This window comes from Garra rufa, chromosome 17 (genome assembly GCF_049309525.1).
Source record: "Garra rufa chromosome 17, GarRuf1.0, whole genome shotgun sequence".
NCBI lineage: Eukaryota > Metazoa > Chordata > Actinopteri > Cypriniformes > Cyprinidae > Garra > Garra rufa.
This window is the reverse complement of record NC_133377.1, coordinates 24,734,245-24,754,158: the sequence shown is the minus strand read 5'-3', so window position 1 is coordinate 24,754,158 and position 19,914 is coordinate 24,734,245. Positions and strand designations below refer to the sequence as shown.

At 36.1% G+C, this 19,914-nt stretch overlaps 1 protein-coding gene across 1 annotated transcript in view; it reads right to left on the bottom strand.

The window, feature by feature from the left end:
• LOC141289955 (potassium voltage-gated channel subfamily KQT member 4) overlaps window positions 1–19,914 on the bottom strand; it is a 75,485-nt gene that overhangs the window by 10,110 nt on the left and 45,461 nt on the right. Inside the window, exons 3-13 of the mRNA XM_073822149.1 lie at window positions 17,217–17,343; window positions 15,287–15,462; window positions 14,251–14,376; window positions 13,398–13,508; window positions 13,214–13,309; window positions 12,976–13,064; window positions 11,099–11,224; window positions 10,469–10,489; window positions 8,373–8,429; window positions 5,120–5,346; window positions 4,176–4,275 (exon numbers count right to left, since the gene is read on the bottom strand). Coding sequence (XP_073678250.1) covers window positions 4,176–4,275; window positions 5,120–5,346; window positions 8,373–8,429; window positions 10,469–10,489; window positions 11,099–11,224; window positions 12,976–13,064; window positions 13,214–13,309; window positions 13,398–13,508; window positions 14,251–14,376; window positions 15,287–15,462; window positions 17,217–17,343 — 1,256 coding nt within the window. The remainder of the gene's footprint in view (window positions 1–4,175; window positions 4,276–5,119; window positions 5,347–8,372; window positions 8,430–10,468; window positions 10,490–11,098; window positions 11,225–12,975; window positions 13,065–13,213; window positions 13,310–13,397; window positions 13,509–14,250; window positions 14,377–15,286; window positions 15,463–17,216; window positions 17,344–19,914) is intronic.

Sequence of the window (19,914 nt, the reverse complement as noted above, 5' to 3'; positions counted from 1 at the left end):
TTGCTAAATAAAAGTATTCATTTCTATAATTCCCCCTCCGACTCCAAGCTTTTGAATGGTATAGTGTATAATATTAAAAAAGCTTTTTATTTCCGATAAATGCTGAAAAGAATCCTGAAAAAAACGTACTCAACGGTTTTAAATATTGATAATAATAATAAAAAATGTTTCTTGAGCAGCAAATCAGAATATTAGAATCATTTCTGAAGGATCATGTGAGTGGAGTAATGAAATTCAGCTTTGAAATCACAGGAATAATAATTACATTTTAAAATATATTTAAACAGAAAACAGTTATTTTAAATAGTACAAAATATATCAGCAAATCTCTGAGGCACAAGCAGCTGAAAATGTACTAGACATCACTGTATGCACCTAAGCATGAGCAGAGATGCTCTTGACCGTCAGTGTCAGTGGGATAAGCTTCAGTTATGGAGAGAACACAAGCAGGAGAACTGTCCTTCCTCACTCTCTAGATTTATTAGCAACCAGCAGGGGGGGAAACCGAGCTTGGACAAAAGTCTTCCAGTGCTGGTAAATTCAACATACTGAGGAGGACTTTTTTTTTTTTAAAGAGCCATTGTTTTGCAGGAACAGCTTGCGTGTGCAACAGCAAATGTTGAGCTGTGCATCTCTGCCCGGGTGATGGTGCAGTTTCAGTCGGATCTCAGAAGAAGTCCACAGCTGGCCTACAGCACCCATCAACCTCCCCCACAGAACAAACAAGTTTCTTGATGACTCTAGAGTTTAGGCTTTTTGCTGTCTGTATATGTATTTTTTTTCCGTCTTTTAATTTTGCAGGTAGCTGCATATTTTGCCAGGGCGGGTCTCAGGTGTGGATAAAAGAGAGGGTAAGGAAAAAGAGAAGGAGAGAGGGAAAGGAAAAAAGAAATCCCATTTATTTCCATCCTCCAAGGGTTTCCTTAAAATGCTGACTCGCTCACTCGATGGCAATGCACTGTATGGGTGTATCATTATATGGGCAGCTTTAGAATACCCCAGTCCACAGAAGCATTTGAGATGGAATCTCTAAGAATAGCTGCATGAACAAATATCAGCCTTCATAATTTATCAGAGGTAGGGATAAATGCAAAATAACATACAGGAACTTTAAATGAAATATTCCATGAATAGAAAATATTTTAGTCATTAAGCAGACCTAATTCATTGCAGTACTGCCAAAGCTTTCCCCTGGTTCTCTGCTACACCAGGGACATAAAATACTACATTATAAACTGTACAGAAAGTAATTCAAGGTTTATTTGAGGGAAATCTGGTTTTAGAGCGCTCCATATTCTTCCGTCCTTAGACTGAATAGTACGCTGTACACATTTGTGCAGCCGAACACTGATAAACTGTGGGCCTTCCGCAAAAGTGAAACCTCAGCATTGTGGTGAAGCTAAAATTTGCCTGATCCTTAAGGACATCAATCTTATTGAGGGCTCTTATGTAAAACACAGAATCTTCTCGCCCAGATAACAGGAAATGATGCACCTGTGAGTATGTACACACCTGGAGTTCTGCTTTGAGAATGTGTTTGGGCAATGTGACCTAATCACCCACGGTATACTGGTCAGGATGAAAGGCTGGAAGATACGATTGTTCTCAGAAAGTGCGACATTCACAGGTGCAGTATGTGCAAGGTGCAAATATGATATTTAGCAATAAGTACATATCACTGCAGTTTCCAAAAGAAATGTACACTAGAGGCGGTAAAACAGCCAGCACTTATTTGTTTTCGTACACAGTTATGATTACACTTCTATATGTTTCGCTTTGCGGACCTAACAAGCTTGCTGGCACGGAGTTGGACTTAGGATGTGGAATCCTTGGGTACAAATCTTGTGAAAAACATGACTCATGATGAATGATGAGAGATCGAAAAACAAGCTAAAGCGGCATAATTGCGTTTTTACATCACATTCGCCTTTGTTTATACTATCGGGTTTTGTATACAGGTATAGTGCATATGGTACGTTATTTTAAAACATCACGGAGCATTAGAGTTGTAGCACCATTCAATGGACATTTCAAGTCAGAACTGCAATGACACGTACAAAACCAACGTCACATAAAATGTACCATATGTACGTTCATCTGTTCCGAGGGGAAAACTTTTTAGCACCACTCAGTGGACATTTCTGTTGCAAACTGCAGTGATATGTACTTTTTGGTATGAATTTTGCGTTTCGCAAAATGTCCACAAGTACATTGTCATGAGACCAGGTTGCACTGTTTGATTCCTTGAAATTCTTTAAACTGTTCCTTTTTTGTCAAAACATTTATCACATGTCCTGTTATAAAGATCTGATCATGGCCTGAATCAATCTTCAACTGCATTTTGGCATTATATGTGACTATATTTGTGATGCTAATGATGTGTAATGACATTTTTTCACATTTAGTTTTGACATTTACATTTATGAATTTGGAAGATGCTTTTATCCTAAATGACTTACATTTGAGCTAAAAGAATCTGTAGAACAAATTATACACAAAACCTATTTAAAATGAGAAATTATTAGGGGCCAAGCACAGAATCCGTTGGCGTTCTTCTTCTTCTTCTTTCGTTTTTTCCACTCTTGAGTCTATGGCACCCCATAGAACTGTTTGCGGTTGTGAAACTTGGCACACTGATGGTGGACAGTCTCAACATTAAGCATAGCAAGTCTGGAGTCTCTAACTCAGACTCTCTAGCGCCACCACTTGTTTAAAGTTCCACTCTAATAACTTTTGAGCCATAAGGTACAGAAGGAAAATTCGGATGAACTCCAAAATTAAAAATTTGTAAGGTTTAGTTTTTTGCTATTTTAAATAGTTAAAAAAATACTTTTTAAACTCGTAATGCTATTTTTTATGAACACATTGCCATATCGTTATGAAAATGCAAATTTTTTTTTTTATCACTGTCAACCAGTAGGTTTTGCTGTTACAAAATTGATGTGGTGTGGTCAGTGTGAGGTGATAACTGCACAACTAAAATTTGTCAATATGTCAAAACTTTGCAGAGATACAGCCTGCATACAGAGTCATTTTGGCATTATGCCTCACATTTGTTGCGGCACTGTATGAATCCATAACTTTTTGTCAGCACCCAAAATTGGACATACTGTCTAGGATGAGTTCAAAAAAGTAGGTTTTCAACATAAATCAAAATGGCTGACAGGATTAGTTTTGTTTTTAATGGTAACGTGCACCAAATATACAAAAAAAAAAAAGAGAGGAGGCAAAGCGCAGTAACTACGCATTTGGTCAAAATTGAGTTAAGGCTTAAAATGGACTTTGTGACAACTGTTTTGTCTTGTGGCAAAGTCTCCTGGTTCAATTTTGTCCCAGAGAAACGAGAGTGTTTCAGAGAAACAAGAGTGTCAACATGTTTGACTAGCTGGCGTAAAAACTTTAAAGGCATTTTTCTCAGTTTCAGTGTTGGCGTAGTTACTGCACTTTGCCTTTGGAGGGCAGAGTAGCTCATTGTCATTTAAAGAGGCATGCACCAAAACAGATTTTTGTGAACAGATTTGCTTTTGACAAGGTAAAAAAGATGTTTTACAGGAGGGACTATTTGTGTTGTGTTTTTTTTCACTCAAGAAGTCATACCACTTGCATAAACAACACAAGGTGGGTGAAAAGATGACTTGAACTTTTCCTTTTAATGCTGACAGAATTTAACAGAAAAATTAAAGTAAATATAATATTTCAATACTCCTAAAAAAAAATCAAATCCGTTTTTTTTTTTAGCTGTTTTCTTTTAATTCATCCATGTGAACAACAATCACACATGCACATCCTGTACTTCCTAAACTAGAAGGTTGTGCCGCACTGACCAATCAGAGAGAGGCCACTGGCTTCTCAGTAAGAACTTGACAATATTTTTAGAACATCTTGTATTACTTTCTGCTTGTTTAAGCAAGAAGTAGGAGCCACAACCGAAGGTTGCCATGCCCTCTATGAGTCTAACCCCGCTTTGTCTCCATAATGGCCAACTGATGTAATTGCACCGTGAAAAGGTCACGGCTGACGGAGCAGATTCTATACTGAGGTCCCTTTTGCAAAAGACCAACCACTCATTCAAACTGAACGGCACGCATGGTGACATTATCTGAGAATACTCGGTCGTTAAATGAACTATAGGACTCTGTGGAGCTCTGTAGTGGGGATTTCAACCCCTGACTCACCTAACAGCTCGAATTAGGGTCTTCACTGCTGGTATCACATCCTCCATGGCAACATCACAGTAAGATTTGTCTTCTGTGTGCTCTTCTCCGACTCCCTCCACTATAAGAGATCAGCCCAAAATGAGAAGAGCAAAGCACAAACCACCGTTCAAAAGTTTGGGGTCAGGAAGATTTTTTTAAAACAAGTTTATACTTCTATTTAGCAAGGGCTCATTAAATTAATTAAACATTATATGACAAATAAATTGTGTTCTCTGAACATTTGTTTTTTAAACGTTGATAATATTTAAAGGGATAGTTTACCCCAAAATGAAAATTCTGTCATTAATTACTCATCCTCATGTTTTTCCAAAACTGTAAGACCTTTGTTCATCTTCAGAACACAAATTACAATATGTATAATGAATTTTAAGAGCTTTTCTGCATATACAGCAACACAACGTGAATTTGCGTCGAAGAATTGAACATAATAGTACAGTTGCTGTCTAAGCAAAGTCAGAAAGCTCTCAGATTTCATCAAAAATATTTTAATTTGTGTTGTGAAGATGAACAAAAGTCTTATGGGTGAGTAATTAATGACAGAATTTTCATTTTTGGGTGATCTATCCCTTTAAGAAACGTTTTTTGTAAGCATCAACTAAATAGGATCATGTGACACTGTAGACTGGGTAATGGCTGCTAAAAATTCAGCTTTCCCATTAAAAGAATAAATTACATTTTCAAATATAATACAACTGAAAACAGTTGTTGTAAATTGCAATAATATGTCACAATAATACAGTTTTTACTGTGTTTTTATCAAATGAATGCAGTCTTGAAGAGCATAAGAGAAAAGAGAAAAGAGAGCATAAGAGAAAAATCTTCCCAACCTTGAAGTTTTGAATGGTAGTTTCTGTATGTGAACATGTATCTGTACAAAGGAAAACGTGGACAGAGATAGCTACCATCTGCAGCAGGTCGTGGTTTTAGCCGAAGAGAGGTACGGAATCGAGTCCGATCGTTGAAGCTCCAGCTTTTCTGGACCTTGCCGGGGCTGGTGGCTTCAGGAACGTTCTCTGTGCTGGGGGAGCACCGCACATTACCTGGGGGCAAAGGAGAAGCCTTGCTCCGGATAGCCTGAGAGGAGCGTGAATTGTTCATCCTAATGCGATCGCGGAAGCCCATCTTCCCACTGGCAAAAAAATTAGAGGAATTAACCAATTTTGAATGCAAACAAGGACATTGATAAATATTTTTCCTACATGTTCCATAATGTAAAACACTTTTTCAGAAACTATGCTTGCTTATGTAAGAATACATTTAAACAAAGACAAACAGACAAAAGGGTTAGGAAACAGACACTGATCTATCAACAGATGATTAGTTTAATTTACATGGTAACGCTGACACCACATAGAAGGAAAATGATTAATCAAAGACATATGTTGCCCTGTGTAAGTGTCACATAATTTCATGGTTCAAATCTACATTATTTTCCACTTACATTTTTATTAAAAGATTTTTTTTCCCACATTTAAACAGAAACAGTACATATCTCAATTCTATATTACACTGTTGCATTATCAAATCTACATTTTAGATAATATCATAACAAGTGGACATCGGATGAGATTTTCACTCTTTTAGTTTTTTTTTTTTTTTTGCATTTAGTTAGATTGCTGACGTGTCTGCTAGCTCAGAAAAGCAGAAAACGCACCAGCTGGTTAAGGGCTGTCTAAGTCTGAAACGGTAATCCAGCAAGCTGTTTCAATTTGCAGCCGGTTTTTATATAGATAGGTAGCTATTGTGAATAAGACCACCTCCATGCCATATATGGACATGCCTGATGAAAGAGAGGGGCGGAGTGAGCAGTAGCTCATTATCATTTAAAGAGATGGGGAATTTTAACCAAAGTATGTTACAGAAATTTTATGAAGAACCTAAAGGGTCCAACTTGTGGAAAATGGGCATCCGATGTTCCATTTAAATTTTGACAGCTTGTGCTAACAGGAAAACACTGCAAAACAATCTACTTAATCAGTATTATTGTCTTTTAGTAAAAACAAACAAACAAACATACTATGTCTTTTTTAAAATCCCAATGCCTTTTTCCTATCCATTTACAAATAGTTTTTTGTTTCACACATATTTTCAAGACAAAATGAATGATTTTTGCAGTGCATCACTTTCAATTAAAAGGGTCTAGACTTCCTCCACTGATTTAACTTCTAGAATTGTTGAAAATGTTTATAGTGCTGTAAGTAAAGTCATTTGCATTATTATTTAAATAGTTAAGAAAGCATAGCAGATATTGAGATATTAATTTAATGTCTTGAGTTGATTGGGGATGATGGTGTATTAACCTGTAGCATGCCATCAAAAGAAGCAACAGTAGAAATGCAAGAGCACTCTTTGAATCCATGGAATCAAGCACAAGCATGCAGAAGTGGGTATTTTTAGCTGAAATGTTTTGCTTAATCAAACTAAACCCATAATTTTATTAAAAAAATAATGACATTTCGAAATGGTTGATGAAAACATGCCAGAAAGTAAGATCTTCTACAGTCCTAGTCATCATTTAAGCTTTTCGCATGGTGCTTAACCCCCGCTTATTGTCATTCTAAATGCGTTTTTAATGTTTCACACTTAAAATTTAGAAGCAGTGTCAGCATTGCTTTTACCTATGTCAAACGTGCACAATGTGACACAATTCAGTGTTAAACTGTTATGACTAGATGCAACCGACAACCAGTCCCATGCCTCATGTTCCTGTGCTTTGGATAGTCGCAAAAACATGGCGCATTGTATCCACCTTATTTTACAACGCAGAAGTCATTTTTTGTGAATATTCTTAGCTTTATAGTTTTAAAGGTGCATTTAGAAAAAAACTTTACAGTCAAACCGAAATTTATTTTGACACCTTTAACATTTCTCAAGTTATCAGTGCATTTATCAGTAGTTTATTCGCTATTGTTTAGAAAATGGTAATAAAATATGACAAGAACTCAGAGTTAAACTGTGTCAGAAGTAATTCATCTTGATAATGTCAGATAAATTTGATAAAAAGGTAAGTAATTAGGTTGCATTAGCAATTAAAGAAAAAACACTTAAGAAAAACATGGTCAAGTTAAAGTGTCTGAATAATTTTTGGACCCAATTTTTATCAATTTTACTGATAGTCCACTGTATTAAGAATTTTTGAGTATAAGAAGTCACAGTTTACTTTATTTTGTCATCCTCACTTACATAAATGAACTTTAGTGTCTTGCACTGACTAGTAAAAAATTTTTTGGTTTGACTGTTTGTAAAAAAGTCACGTGATGTGTTTGTCCAATCAATGACACTGACACCGAAAATACGCAAATAAGAACGTTAACCCAGAGTTTAGGAATGTACAGTGTGAAACCTCATCTTACAAATAAAATACACAGTACTAATTGTTAACCTTGGGTAAATTATGAGCAGTGTGAAACGTGAATCAGGGTTTAGAATGACTCAGGGTTAACTATTTCAAGTGTGAAAAGCCTTAAATTGAAAAAGTGTTTAAATCTCATGTACATAGAGGTCACAAACCTCATGCACACTGCACTTCCTTTGTCAAGAGCACAATTTATCAACCCATAAATCTACACCAGATTACTTTTCGCATTCAAACACATGCTTAAACACATTAAAACAAAGATCTCAGTCTAAGCATGACTCGTACATGCATACCTCTCCTACAAAATGTATAACAGCTGATTTAAGAATTCTTGATATTCCTGCATCCAAATGCCACAACATGCCATTAATGATTTAGCCTCTTAACAAAACAGTTAAATCAAAGTGACATGCATATCGAAATAAACCATGAAGAACAGTTATTCAGGTTTTTAGTTACATCCGACCGCATGGGTTATCTTTGCCCTGTGAGCACATGCAGGCCTCATCTGTGTGCATTGAGCAGAGATATACAGTACTCTGTTCTCTGGTCAGCCTCTCACAGATTAAAGGGCAGATTACTGAGATTATTGAGCTAGTGCAGCCTTAGTATTTCACCGTTTACGAGGAATATATAATCCAGTCATGATGACTATGAATCTACGAATCTCCCTGAATGGGTCGAGCTGCACTGGGTCAGTAAGTCTCAGAGAGTTTCAGGCATCGTCTCAGAGAGTTTCAGGCATCGGGGTGGGACGGATCGTGCCCAGTGTGCACAGGCACATCACACATGGATACCTCTGCTTACTGCCAGTATGAATCCGGAAGAAACCCCTCTTTTTAGAAATGAGCTGACTGAAGAGACACACAAGGCAGAGGGAGGGATTCGTGAGGGGTCGTGAGGGTTAGTCGGCTGTGCCAGGACACACGTGTTACACTTGTTTTTAGTGTGCATTTGCAAGACATTGCGGGCAAACATTGAAATTTCATATGCATATGCAAGTGTGTAATACAACCCAAGTAGATGTTTTCCTTGTAAGCAGATATAGATTCATCTTTCTTTGTTAGTGTATCTTAACATAATTTAAATTCAGATTGTCAAATTTAAATGTATAGTTCATCCAAAAATGCAAATTCATTCCTTATAATTTCAAAACTATCTAGACTTTCTTTCTTCTGTGGAACACAAAAGACAATGTTTTGAAAAATGTCCTGGCTGCTTTTTTTCCCCATCCAATGAAAGTCAATGTGGACTGAGGCAGTCAAGCTCTAAAAATGACAAAACACATCTTTATAAAATAGCATAAATGTGTAAATGCTTTGTGTGAGGAATGGATCCAAATTTAACTTACCTTCTTAAAGGTTTAGTTGAGCCAAAAATGAAAATTCTGTCATTAATTACTCACCCTCATATCGTTTCAAACCCGTAAGACCTTCGTTCATCTTCAGAACACAAATTAAGACATTTTTGGATGAAATTCGAGAGCTTTCTGATCCTGCATAGACAGCAATGCAACTGACACATTTAAGGCCCAGAAAGTTAGTAAGGATTTTTATGAAGCTACATGAAAATGTTTTGTGTGCAAAGAAAACAAAAATAATGACTTTATTCAACGTTTTCTTTAAAGCATCCTTGCTAAATAAAAGTATTAATTTCTATTCTTTCCCAAAAAATGATACTGATTCCAAGCTTTTGAATGGTAAAGTGTGTAATGTTAAAAAGTTTTTTATTTCAGATAAATGCTGATATTTGGATCTTTCTACTCAAAGACTTCTGAAAAAAATTACTAAACTGTTGTAAATATTGATAATAATCAATAATTTCTTTTCTTCTGTGTCAGTCTTCGTCGCGCAATCACGCAAGTACATGACACATGCATGTGGTGCACAAGAAATTGTTGAATAAAATTATTTTTCTTTTCTTTTTGCACAAAAAGTATTTTCATAGCTTCATAAAATTATGGTTGAACCACTGATGTCACATGAACTGTTTTAACAATGTCCTTACTACCTTTCTTGGCCTTGAACTTGTCAGTTGTGTTGCTGTCTACGCAGGGTCAAAAAGCTCTCGGATTTCATCAAAAATATCTTAATTTGTGTCTGAAAATGAAGGAAGGTCTTACGGGTTTGTAACAACATGAGGGTGAGCAATTAATGACAGAATTTTCATTTTTGGGTGAACTATCCCTGACTTACATTTTAGTCCTACTAAAATATATTGTACAGCTTTAGAAAACTTGGAATATAGCACACAACTTGTACGAACCACATCACTTTGTTTTCTTGACAGTTCCCACTGACCCTTATTGTAAATATTGCTTAATATCTCTGTGTTCCACAGATGAACGCAAATAATACAGGTTTGGAGCATCATCAAGCTCTCTATTACTTTTAGGCAATAACGTGCACTTTAAAACAAAGTGTAACTTAGTAATAAGTGGAGAAATAAGTGTTTCTTGAGAAAGGGTAGGTGAGCTCACACACACATTCAGGATTTAGGATCAGCACTTGCAGCCTTTCAGCACATCTCTGCATTTTTTTTTACATTTTTTTTTTTGCACTGAAATGAAAAACTGCCCCCCCCCCCCCAGGATTAGTTGAAAGGACTACAACATGTGCAACTTATAGGGGTGATAGGTAATTTCGGAAAAGTAGAGTGAGAGAGTCTAAAGTGAGGCAGGCAGGGATGGGGTTGCATGCAGGTACTGGCATGTGAGGTTATTCGATTAGATTTCAGTGCATCTGAATGCAGCCGGACCATCGTTGCATCTGAGGCCCAGTTAATTTTTATCATGGTCGCTCTAAACAAAAAGCACCTCAAACTGTAAACACAGCACGGCCAACGACACTTCCCATTGGGCGAAATACAGTCGTCTCAAAAGCCTACCACAAACCTGCATGGAACGTCTGTCCTCCTGAAAACGTGAATGGATGAAGTGATGGCAGAGAGATGAAGAGGAGAGGAGGAGAATGGAGAAGTTGAACGAAGGGGTATGAAGATGGGTTGTAAGACACACTGAAAGGTCAAAGGGTAAAGAGATAATGCTCACACACGAATGTGTGTATGCATTAACACACATACACGCGCACACACACACATACACACACAAAGGCCATTGTATCAAAGACCAGCATCAGATATGTGATCAATTCTGGAGATTTTTGATTATATAACTACTAAAAAGCAACTTTTTACCCAAATCAAAGAGTACAACTTCATCACATATCTGATAAATCTTTCAATGTCCCAGTATAGATGTGTATTAGTATCAGCACAAAAAACAAGACGAGCAAACACAGAAAGGCATACAGAAAACACAAACAAGTACAACTACTGTAGCTGCATTAACTGCAGCTTATTGGAGTGTCAGGTGTTGAACTTCCTGTGAACAACTTATATATTGACGAATGTTTTAAGTAATGACCTGAGATCTGACACTATATAGTATTGTAGCATGTAAATGTAAATAGCAGGGAAGAGTTAGTGTCCTCTAGGAAAATAGTTAAACTGGACAGTGTCGTACCTGTCCCCGGACAGGTAGGGGGAGCTATACGGCCGGAGCCCCGACAGCAGGGTGTGGTAGGAGTTGTGAAGAACCTTCTTGGTGCTACGCTGCCGTTGGAGGTGACTGAACAGTAATGTCAGTTCTCTGACCCACAAGCAAAAAATATAAATAATAAAACATGATAAAGAAAACAAAACAAAAAAAGAAAAGAAAAAGATGCCAAATAAACTCAAAACTAAACACAAAATGGCAAATTAACCATCAAAACATTTTAAAACGACAGGGACAATCCAGTTACAATAGCAAGGTTTTACATTTAAGAAATGTTAAACAGAAATACAAACATCCCTGTCATTTTAAATGAATGATAATTAGTAAGATGAATTCATCCAACAAGAATGCATGTGGGATAAATATTATTAAGGGAGAAATAGAAATATGAACCATATTTGTTTGTCAATTTCAAAAATATATTAATTAGGATCTTTATGCACTGTAAAATTACTTATTTTTGTTTAATTTGTCTTATTTGTATGAATATGTACACTACCAGTAATATTTTTAATGTTTTTTAAGGTCTCTTCTGCTCACCAAGCCTGCATTAAAAACAGCAAAAACTGTAAAACTGACATCTTTTAAAATATTTTTACTATTTAAAATAACTGCTTTCTATTTGAATATATTTTCAAATGTAATTTATTCCTGATTTCAAAGTTGAATTTTAGCATCATTACTCCAGTCACATGATCCTTCAGAAATCATTCTAATATGCTGATTTACTGCTCAAAAAATTATCACGTTGAAAACAGTTGAGCAGAATCTTTTCACGCTTCTTTGATCAATAGAAAGTTCAGAAGAACAGCATTTATCTGAAATAGAAATCTTTCGCAAAATTATAAATGCCTTTAACATCACTTTTGATCAATTTAAAGCATCCTTTTCTTACCCAAGGAAAAAAAAAACACTGACTTAAAGCTTTTGAATGCTGTAGTGTATAATGTTACAAAACTTCTTTTCAGATAAATGCTAATCTTTTGATCTTTCTTTTCATCAAATAATTCTGAAAAAAATTGACTTAACTGTTTTAAATATTGATAATAAAATGTTTCTTGAACAGCAAATCAGCATATTAGAATGATTTCTGAAGGATGATGTGACACTGAAGCTTTGATTACAGAAATAAATTTAAATTTAAAATATATTCAAATAGCATTTGCTGTATTTTGGTAATCTTCAAAAAAACATTAAAAATCTTACTGTTCAAAAACTTTTGACTGGTAGTGAAGAAATCATTAAACAAATATAATTTTTTGCCTAACATAACAAGACTTGTTTTAAAAGAAAGTATAAAAAACTGGCTACAATTTCTATTTCTCCACATTTTTCATCCCACATTAACTGGGACCAAAATTAAATCTCACGTAACTCATGAAAACTCATAATCTTTGCTTTCAGTACATGCAAAAATGAATGTTGCAGATGAATAAAATGATAAAAGGAACTGTAAAACTATCAATTAAATCATGATTTCTGGGTCAAAGTACCACTTTTAATTAAAGTGAAAGGGATTTCATAGTAACATTGTGTGTGTGTGTGTGTGTGTGTGTGTGTGTGTGTGTGTGTGTGTGTGTGTGTGTGTGTGTGTGTGTGTGTGTGTGTGCGCAGGGGGATTCATTGACTGAGTGTTTATCCTGAATAAAATATTGTTTTCTCAGAAACTCGATTATAAATCAGTCTAATGCTATTTGGGATATTTTGAACCCCTTCATTTTGAAATCATGACCTCAAAACGGCAAAGCCACCTGTCAGTCATATCAGTTACACACAAGGCCAGTTCAACTTGCACGCCACAGATAAGCATCTCCGCGGATGGCTCCGTGACAGGTCATACTTACCTGAAGGACGGCAGCATACTGTCATAGAAATACCAGGTGGCTGTGAGATATGAGTGCTGAGCATCTGTAGAGTAGAGACGCCATGCAGCCTGGGGAGACAACACGATACAGCACAGCACAAGATGACACACACGGATGTACATGTACACAACACGCACACAACATACACGTATTTGGACGTGGAAATAGAAATCATGATCGTATTTGCGGCAGGTGTGCTGCTGACTGAGCAGTTTACCTGAATGAGGTTGGCAGCGGGAGTCCTTCTCTTCTCAAAATGTTTCTGCCGGTGCTGCTCCTGCACTTTCAGAGCAAAACCTGAACCCAGGATGCCCTTACAGAAAGGACAGAGGACTATTAGATGGTTTGGGATCGGTGGGAAAAGAAATGTCACTGATCTTAAAATCGACGGCAGTACTTACAGCTGGCAGGGCAAAGAAGGACACTCCCAGCAGGGCAAAACAAGCCGCTAAAAGCCGACCTTGCCAGGTGCGTGGCGTCTTGTCACCGTAGCCGATCGTAGTGAGGGTAATCTGGGTAAAAACAGTGGAGGTATAAATAACAAGATGCTTTTTCCACCTAATTTCAACATTTTTAAATCATAAAACACATTTATGGTTAACCAGTTTGATCAGTGAAATGCATGGCAAGGTCAGGAAAATTATCAGCAACAACACAATTAACAAAATCTTTCTAAAAAAATGATTAAATTGGTCATTTGCTGTAAAAAAGGGGTTACAGTATTGAAAAACTAAAATGAAAACTAAAAAAACTAAAAAAAACTAAAAATGACTAAACTAAAAATTTTAAATAAATAAACTAAAAATGTATTATAAAAACTTTACAACCTCCTTGCATTGAACAGTAAAATGCTACCAGATAGTAATAACTTAGACATTACAATGCAAACATTTGAACTAAACCTGAAACAATGGAAAACACTAAAATAACATGCAATATACATTTATGAAACATACGTAAATTAAAATATGAATCTAAAATAAATAGAAAGTGAAAAACTATAATACCCCTGACTTGAGGCCCCACTGTGTGCACGTAGGCGTGATGCTTTTAAAAATCGTTTCTAACTCAGCAGATTCAGGATATTATTCAGCAATCAGTCTATTAGAGGCAGAATTATAATCCCAGTAGAAATCAAACAAAATAGCTGCAACATCAATTCCCACAAAGCTATTCTGAGCTAGGGAACTGACTGAAAGAACAAGTCTGACAGCAGCGACACGGGTCATCAGTTGAGTCGAGGACAGTACTTACTGTTCCCCACCAGAGGGAGTCAGCATAAGTGGAAAACTCTTGGTTATCCTCCTTCTCAGCCAAATAGACCAAGAACGAGGCAAAGATCAGTACCAGGAAGCCAATGTACCAGGCTGTGATCAGCTCCTGAAACAGAAAGGAAAGTTTTTTTTTTTTTTCAGACAATCTTATAACACTTTGTTTTTGTTCACTTTCAGAATAAACATTTCCTGATAATTTACTGACCCCCATGTCGTGGAAGATGTGCATGTCTTTCTTTATTTAGCTGAAAAGAAATTAAGGTTTCTGAGGAAAGCATTCCAGGGTTTTTCTCTAAATGGCGAATTTCAATGGGGTTCAATGAGTTGAAGCTCCAAATTGAAGTCATTGGTCAAGAACCAAAAATAAAAATGTATATACTTTTTGACCACAAATGTTCAGCTTGCACTAGCTGGACTTTATGTATTAAATAGTCATGTTGGGAAACTCACAAGTAAAGTAGGCAGAAGTAAGTCAGCGTCCACAAAAGTCAAATTCCCTTTTACAAGTAAAAGTAAAACACGTTGGATGATTTTGAAGTTGGAGGAGAAAGATTTTTTCGTCCTACCCTACCTTTTTGAATCAGAGTACACAGATGAAGAACTAACCTTGCATGACCTTTCTAACATGATTACGCAATGCATTTAGACATGCATGCATATCACAGTGCTAGTGCAAGAAGAGCATTTGTGGTTAAGAAGTATATACATTTGTAATTTTATTCAAAAGATGACAGATCGTTTTGCTAGATAAGACCCTTATTCCTCTGGGATCATGTAGAGCCCTTTGAAGCTGTGCTGAAACTGCAATTTGGACCTTCAAAATCCTGGAATGTTTTCCTCAAAAACTTAATTTCCTTACGACTGAAGAAAGAAAGACATGAACATCTTGGATGACATGGGACTAAATGATCAGAAAGTTTTTATTCCGGAAGTGAACTAATAAATTTTAAACAAATGTTTGAGTGACATAATATTGAAGCAAACGTCTTGTGATGGATTAGCAGGTGTGCCGTCACCTTGCTGTGAGCGTACACCACAGAGCCCAGTAGCTTCCAGGTTCCTCCTCGGCGGTCCATGCGCACCATGCGCAAGATCTGCAGAAAACGCATGCTGCGTAGAGCAGATGTGGCGAAGATGTTTCCCTGTGTGCCCGCTGCTATCACCGCCAGCGATGCCACAAAGACAATGAAGTCTACAAAATGAGAAAAACAGATGACAAAGATGGAAAACAGATGGAGAGAAACAAAGAAAATTGTACATTTAAATGCATATATTTAAAAGGTATTTAAATGCATATTATTTCACTAATATATGACAGCAAAACTCATTTTTGAAGGGGCACCATATTTTGTAAGACATCTATTGTTGTCATTTATGTTTGTACGAGCTGAATTCTCAACCTATTGTACATTGATATCTATACACACTGCTGTTCAAAACAGTTACTGTTTGGGGTCAGTAATATTTTCTGCCTTAAAGAATTTATTACTTTTATTCAGCAAGGACACATTAAATTGATCAAAAGTGATAGTAAACGCATTTACAAAGTAACAAAAGACTTTAAAAAAATGAATCATGTTTTTAAAAAAAAAAATGTAAAAATGATCATGTTTTAACAGTAAGTTCCCTTACTATATACAGTGAAAAACTGTAATGGACATTTCATTTCATTTAGAGTGAAAAAACTTAAATTGACATTCCCAGAATTCCCTGTGTTACATTTCACATTTGATGTGTTTTTGTTGACATAACAATGTTTCTTTTTAGTTTTTGCTGAGCAGTTACGTTCATTAGGGTTGTATGTTACATCTAATGTTGTTAAATGAATGTGCATTGCATTATTAGTATCATGTGTCTTACCATGATGGTGTTTAGTGTTTGTGTGAATGACATTGTGCACCTTCTATATACGTTAGTATTTTCTTTGTCAGCTTGTGTAAAAGCTTCTTGTGATGAGCTTTGGTTCATTATGTGACTTTCTCATCACCACCTGCTTTTGGTGGTTATCAGTATATTACAAAAGTAGTAAACAGATTTCAGTACTTCAATAGACTGGTACATTAACATTATATCAGTTAAATCTGTAAAACTTTAAATGCTGCCACTGTATTTTTTAATAGTAAAATTCTGGCAACCACGGCTGCCAGTTTTTTTTTTTTTTTACTTTTGTTTTTACAGTGTAGCATATTAGCTGTTTATTAGTACCTATAGTGCATGACCATATTCTACATCCCTAATTCTACCCAATACCTACATTTTTACAACTACCTAAATAACTATTAATAAGCGGCAAATTAGCAGTTTATTGAGGAAAGTGTTGTAGTTAATGGTTTATTAATAGCGAGAATTGGACCTTATAATAAAGTGTGATCAAGATTTCTGCTTTATAAAAATGATGTTCTTTTTGAAATATCAAAGTATTACAGTTTCCACGAAAATATTAAGCAGCTCAGCTTTTGTAAACATCGAAAAGAAATGCTTATTGAGCACCAGATCAGCATATTAGAATGATTTCTAAAGGAACATGTGACAATGAAGACTGGAATAACGGCCGTTGAAAATTCAGCTTTGCATCACAGGAATAAAAGTCATTCATAATATATAAGTAAATATAGCTTTACTGTATTTTGAATGGTGAATATAAGAGACTTTTTTCAACATATTTAACAGAAGTGTACATTAGTATATATATATATATATATATATATATATATATATATATATATATATATATATATATATAAGCTTTGACCATTAAAAAAGTCATGTATGTCTTGATAAAGATAACTTTGTATAGACAATGACAGAATGACAGAATATTGACTGAACTGACTAAATTTAGACATGTGAATAGTGTTTTCTGCCATAGATCTTTATATAAACACTGTTGGTTCACCATCACTTTAAATAGACATGGTGCTTCTGATCTCAGACTCTAAGTCTTACCTATGACGCAGAAGGGCTTTCTGGCGAACCGTAGCCGACCCTGCCATCCTCTGTACCGGCAGCAGCATCCGGCTGCCCAGACCCTCACAAAGTACTCCAGCCCAAAAACCACGATCATCACAAACTCCTGCAAGTCAAACAACATGGAATCATGTTAAAATCAGTTCTCTTAATAATGCCTGTCTAGTACCTTGAAACTTATGACAGATGTTCTGCCAGTAATCTATAAATATAAAAATACGCAACCTGGCAGTAAAGACTAAAGTACTAGACTGATCAAATACCTCTAATTCATAAAAAATATGAGTTATCATTTACGCTAAATCATATGACTGCTTCTCTTCCTGTTGAAGATGCCACAGACGGCTTGGATTCGCAGAGGCCTGCGCTAAATGTGTGTATTGATTACAGATCCTGTAGTGGCACCCGCGCTCTCAATGTGAACAAACACATTACAGACTGAGTGTACAGTCAATACCAGGACCTGCATGATAGACAACACAGCCCTTTCCTGAATTAGACCATTAAATGGAAAAAAATTGGGAGAGAAAGTCGGTGTGAGAGGGAAAGCACTTCATACTGAATGAGTGATTATAGAATTGCAGCTAAGATTATTGGATGGAGTCGGCTACTTCTTGCATACTCGACAACACCTGAATCCTGCCGTGTGCTTACACTGCCATTTCCCAGAGCAAAGATCCCAGCGGAAAACAAAATGCACACTTAACGCAGCCACAGGGAGACATGAGACAGTACAAGAATGCTTACCGTGTGCCAATCAGATGAGAAATGAATCCGGCCTGAGATGCTGCTAAAACGGTAATGAAAATAAGGCCTAATAATTTTCAAAATGTGTTTCCTTGCAGTTATAAACTGAGCAAACGCTCCCCTCATGTGTTATAATGAAGCCGTATACAGAACACTGATTATAGTTTATCATAGTAAATAAAGTTCGCAATCCCTCAAGATGGACGGCACACGGAACATACTTTAGGAAAAAGCTTTATAATGAATTAATAATAATTTGGAGTTACTTTCTACTACATATGTTTATGCTTACGAAGGATTTCAGAACAATACCGGCTGGACTAATAAGATAAACTTCTTTGTATTACAATAGACAGCAAAACAGGCTTGCATACACGGCACATTTAATCCATACTGCTGGCGAACAGAAAAAAAGACCAAATTCACCTTTTTTTGAAAGACACACCTCCTAAAACACCTCAAAAAACATATACTGACTGCGATTGGACAGACTAACGGCCACAGAGAAAGCCCTGTGCGATTAATTATTCAGATGATGTGCTATTATGAATGTATTTAGAGACGGCGCAGACGACGTGGATGCTGTTTAGTGAAGATACTTAGACAGATCAGATAGTCTGTGGCTGCCGACTTTGAATTTTCTTTAAACTACATTTTTGGATACAAAACACAGGAAGGAAGTCAAACCATTTGCTCTACAGGTAAGAGTGAGTCAGTGGATTCATTTGTATGCAATTCAATAGATGTGAAACAATGTATGCTGTGTCAGGCTTAAAGCTGTCTGGAGATGAAGGATGAGGTTTATTCAATCAATAATTAAGAACAAGAAACAATTTCTACTTTTGTGATCGATCCATTTATTTTAAAAATATTTGTGTTACACTTATAGCTAAAGGAATAGTTCACCCAAAAATCAAAATTCTGTCATTTATTCACCCTGATGCCATTCCAGTCAACAATTTGGTTACCCACATTCTTCTAAATAACTTCTTTTGTGTTCAGTAGAAGAAAAAAAAGAAAAAGAAATTGATAATACAGGAGAACAATTTGGAATGGCGTAATGGTGAGTGAATAAAGACAGAAATTTCATTTTTGGGTGAACTATGCACCTTTCAGTGCACTTCAGTAAAATATATATTATGGTCAAATGTGTTAAATGGTACAAATACCAATTTTATTGGTTTACACTTTCGCTTCGCGTCGTGACCGCATCACCACCTCGGGTGTGCATTATTTTCTAAGAATTCTACGGCCCGTCGTCAATTATTCCTTACATAATTCAAATGCAGGGTTCAGCCTGTATGGTCATTATATTGGGTTGTTTTAATTTTTTTTTACTCAGGTGCTGGGTATTTTTTCTGTGCTCTAAAAAAAGCTGGGTTATTTTTTTTAAACCCAAATGCTGGGTTCAGCCTGTTGGGTCATTTTACAGAGGATGGGCTGTTTGCGTCTTCTACAGGAGATAGTGGTTCTGCCGATTTGGTGCACTTTTTGAGTGAAATAAAGGTTTGTATACATTTTATTTTATTTTTAAAGTATTTATTGTGCTGTAAATTATTTTACAAATTTAACATACAAGGACGAGATGTCAGTCAGCTGTGCCAGCAGTGGTCGCTTCGCATGATGGAAATGCCTTTTGCCTTGCATAACAAACTTTTTCTATTCTATATAATACTGAATATAATTTAATTTAATGTTAAAATGTGTTTTTTAATCTCAGTAATGTTTGTTTACAGGCAGGTTATGGAGTCAGTTACGGCATCTTTCAGCTATGAGTGAAACAAGAATCAGCAGTCTGAACTTCGCAGTTCCCCTGACGAACAGCAGTCCATCACTAGCTCAGATTTCAGCAACACACTGACACGAGAATTAGCACTATTTTGGTGAAAAGTGATTAGAGAGAACATTTGAATACACTTAAACTAAAATG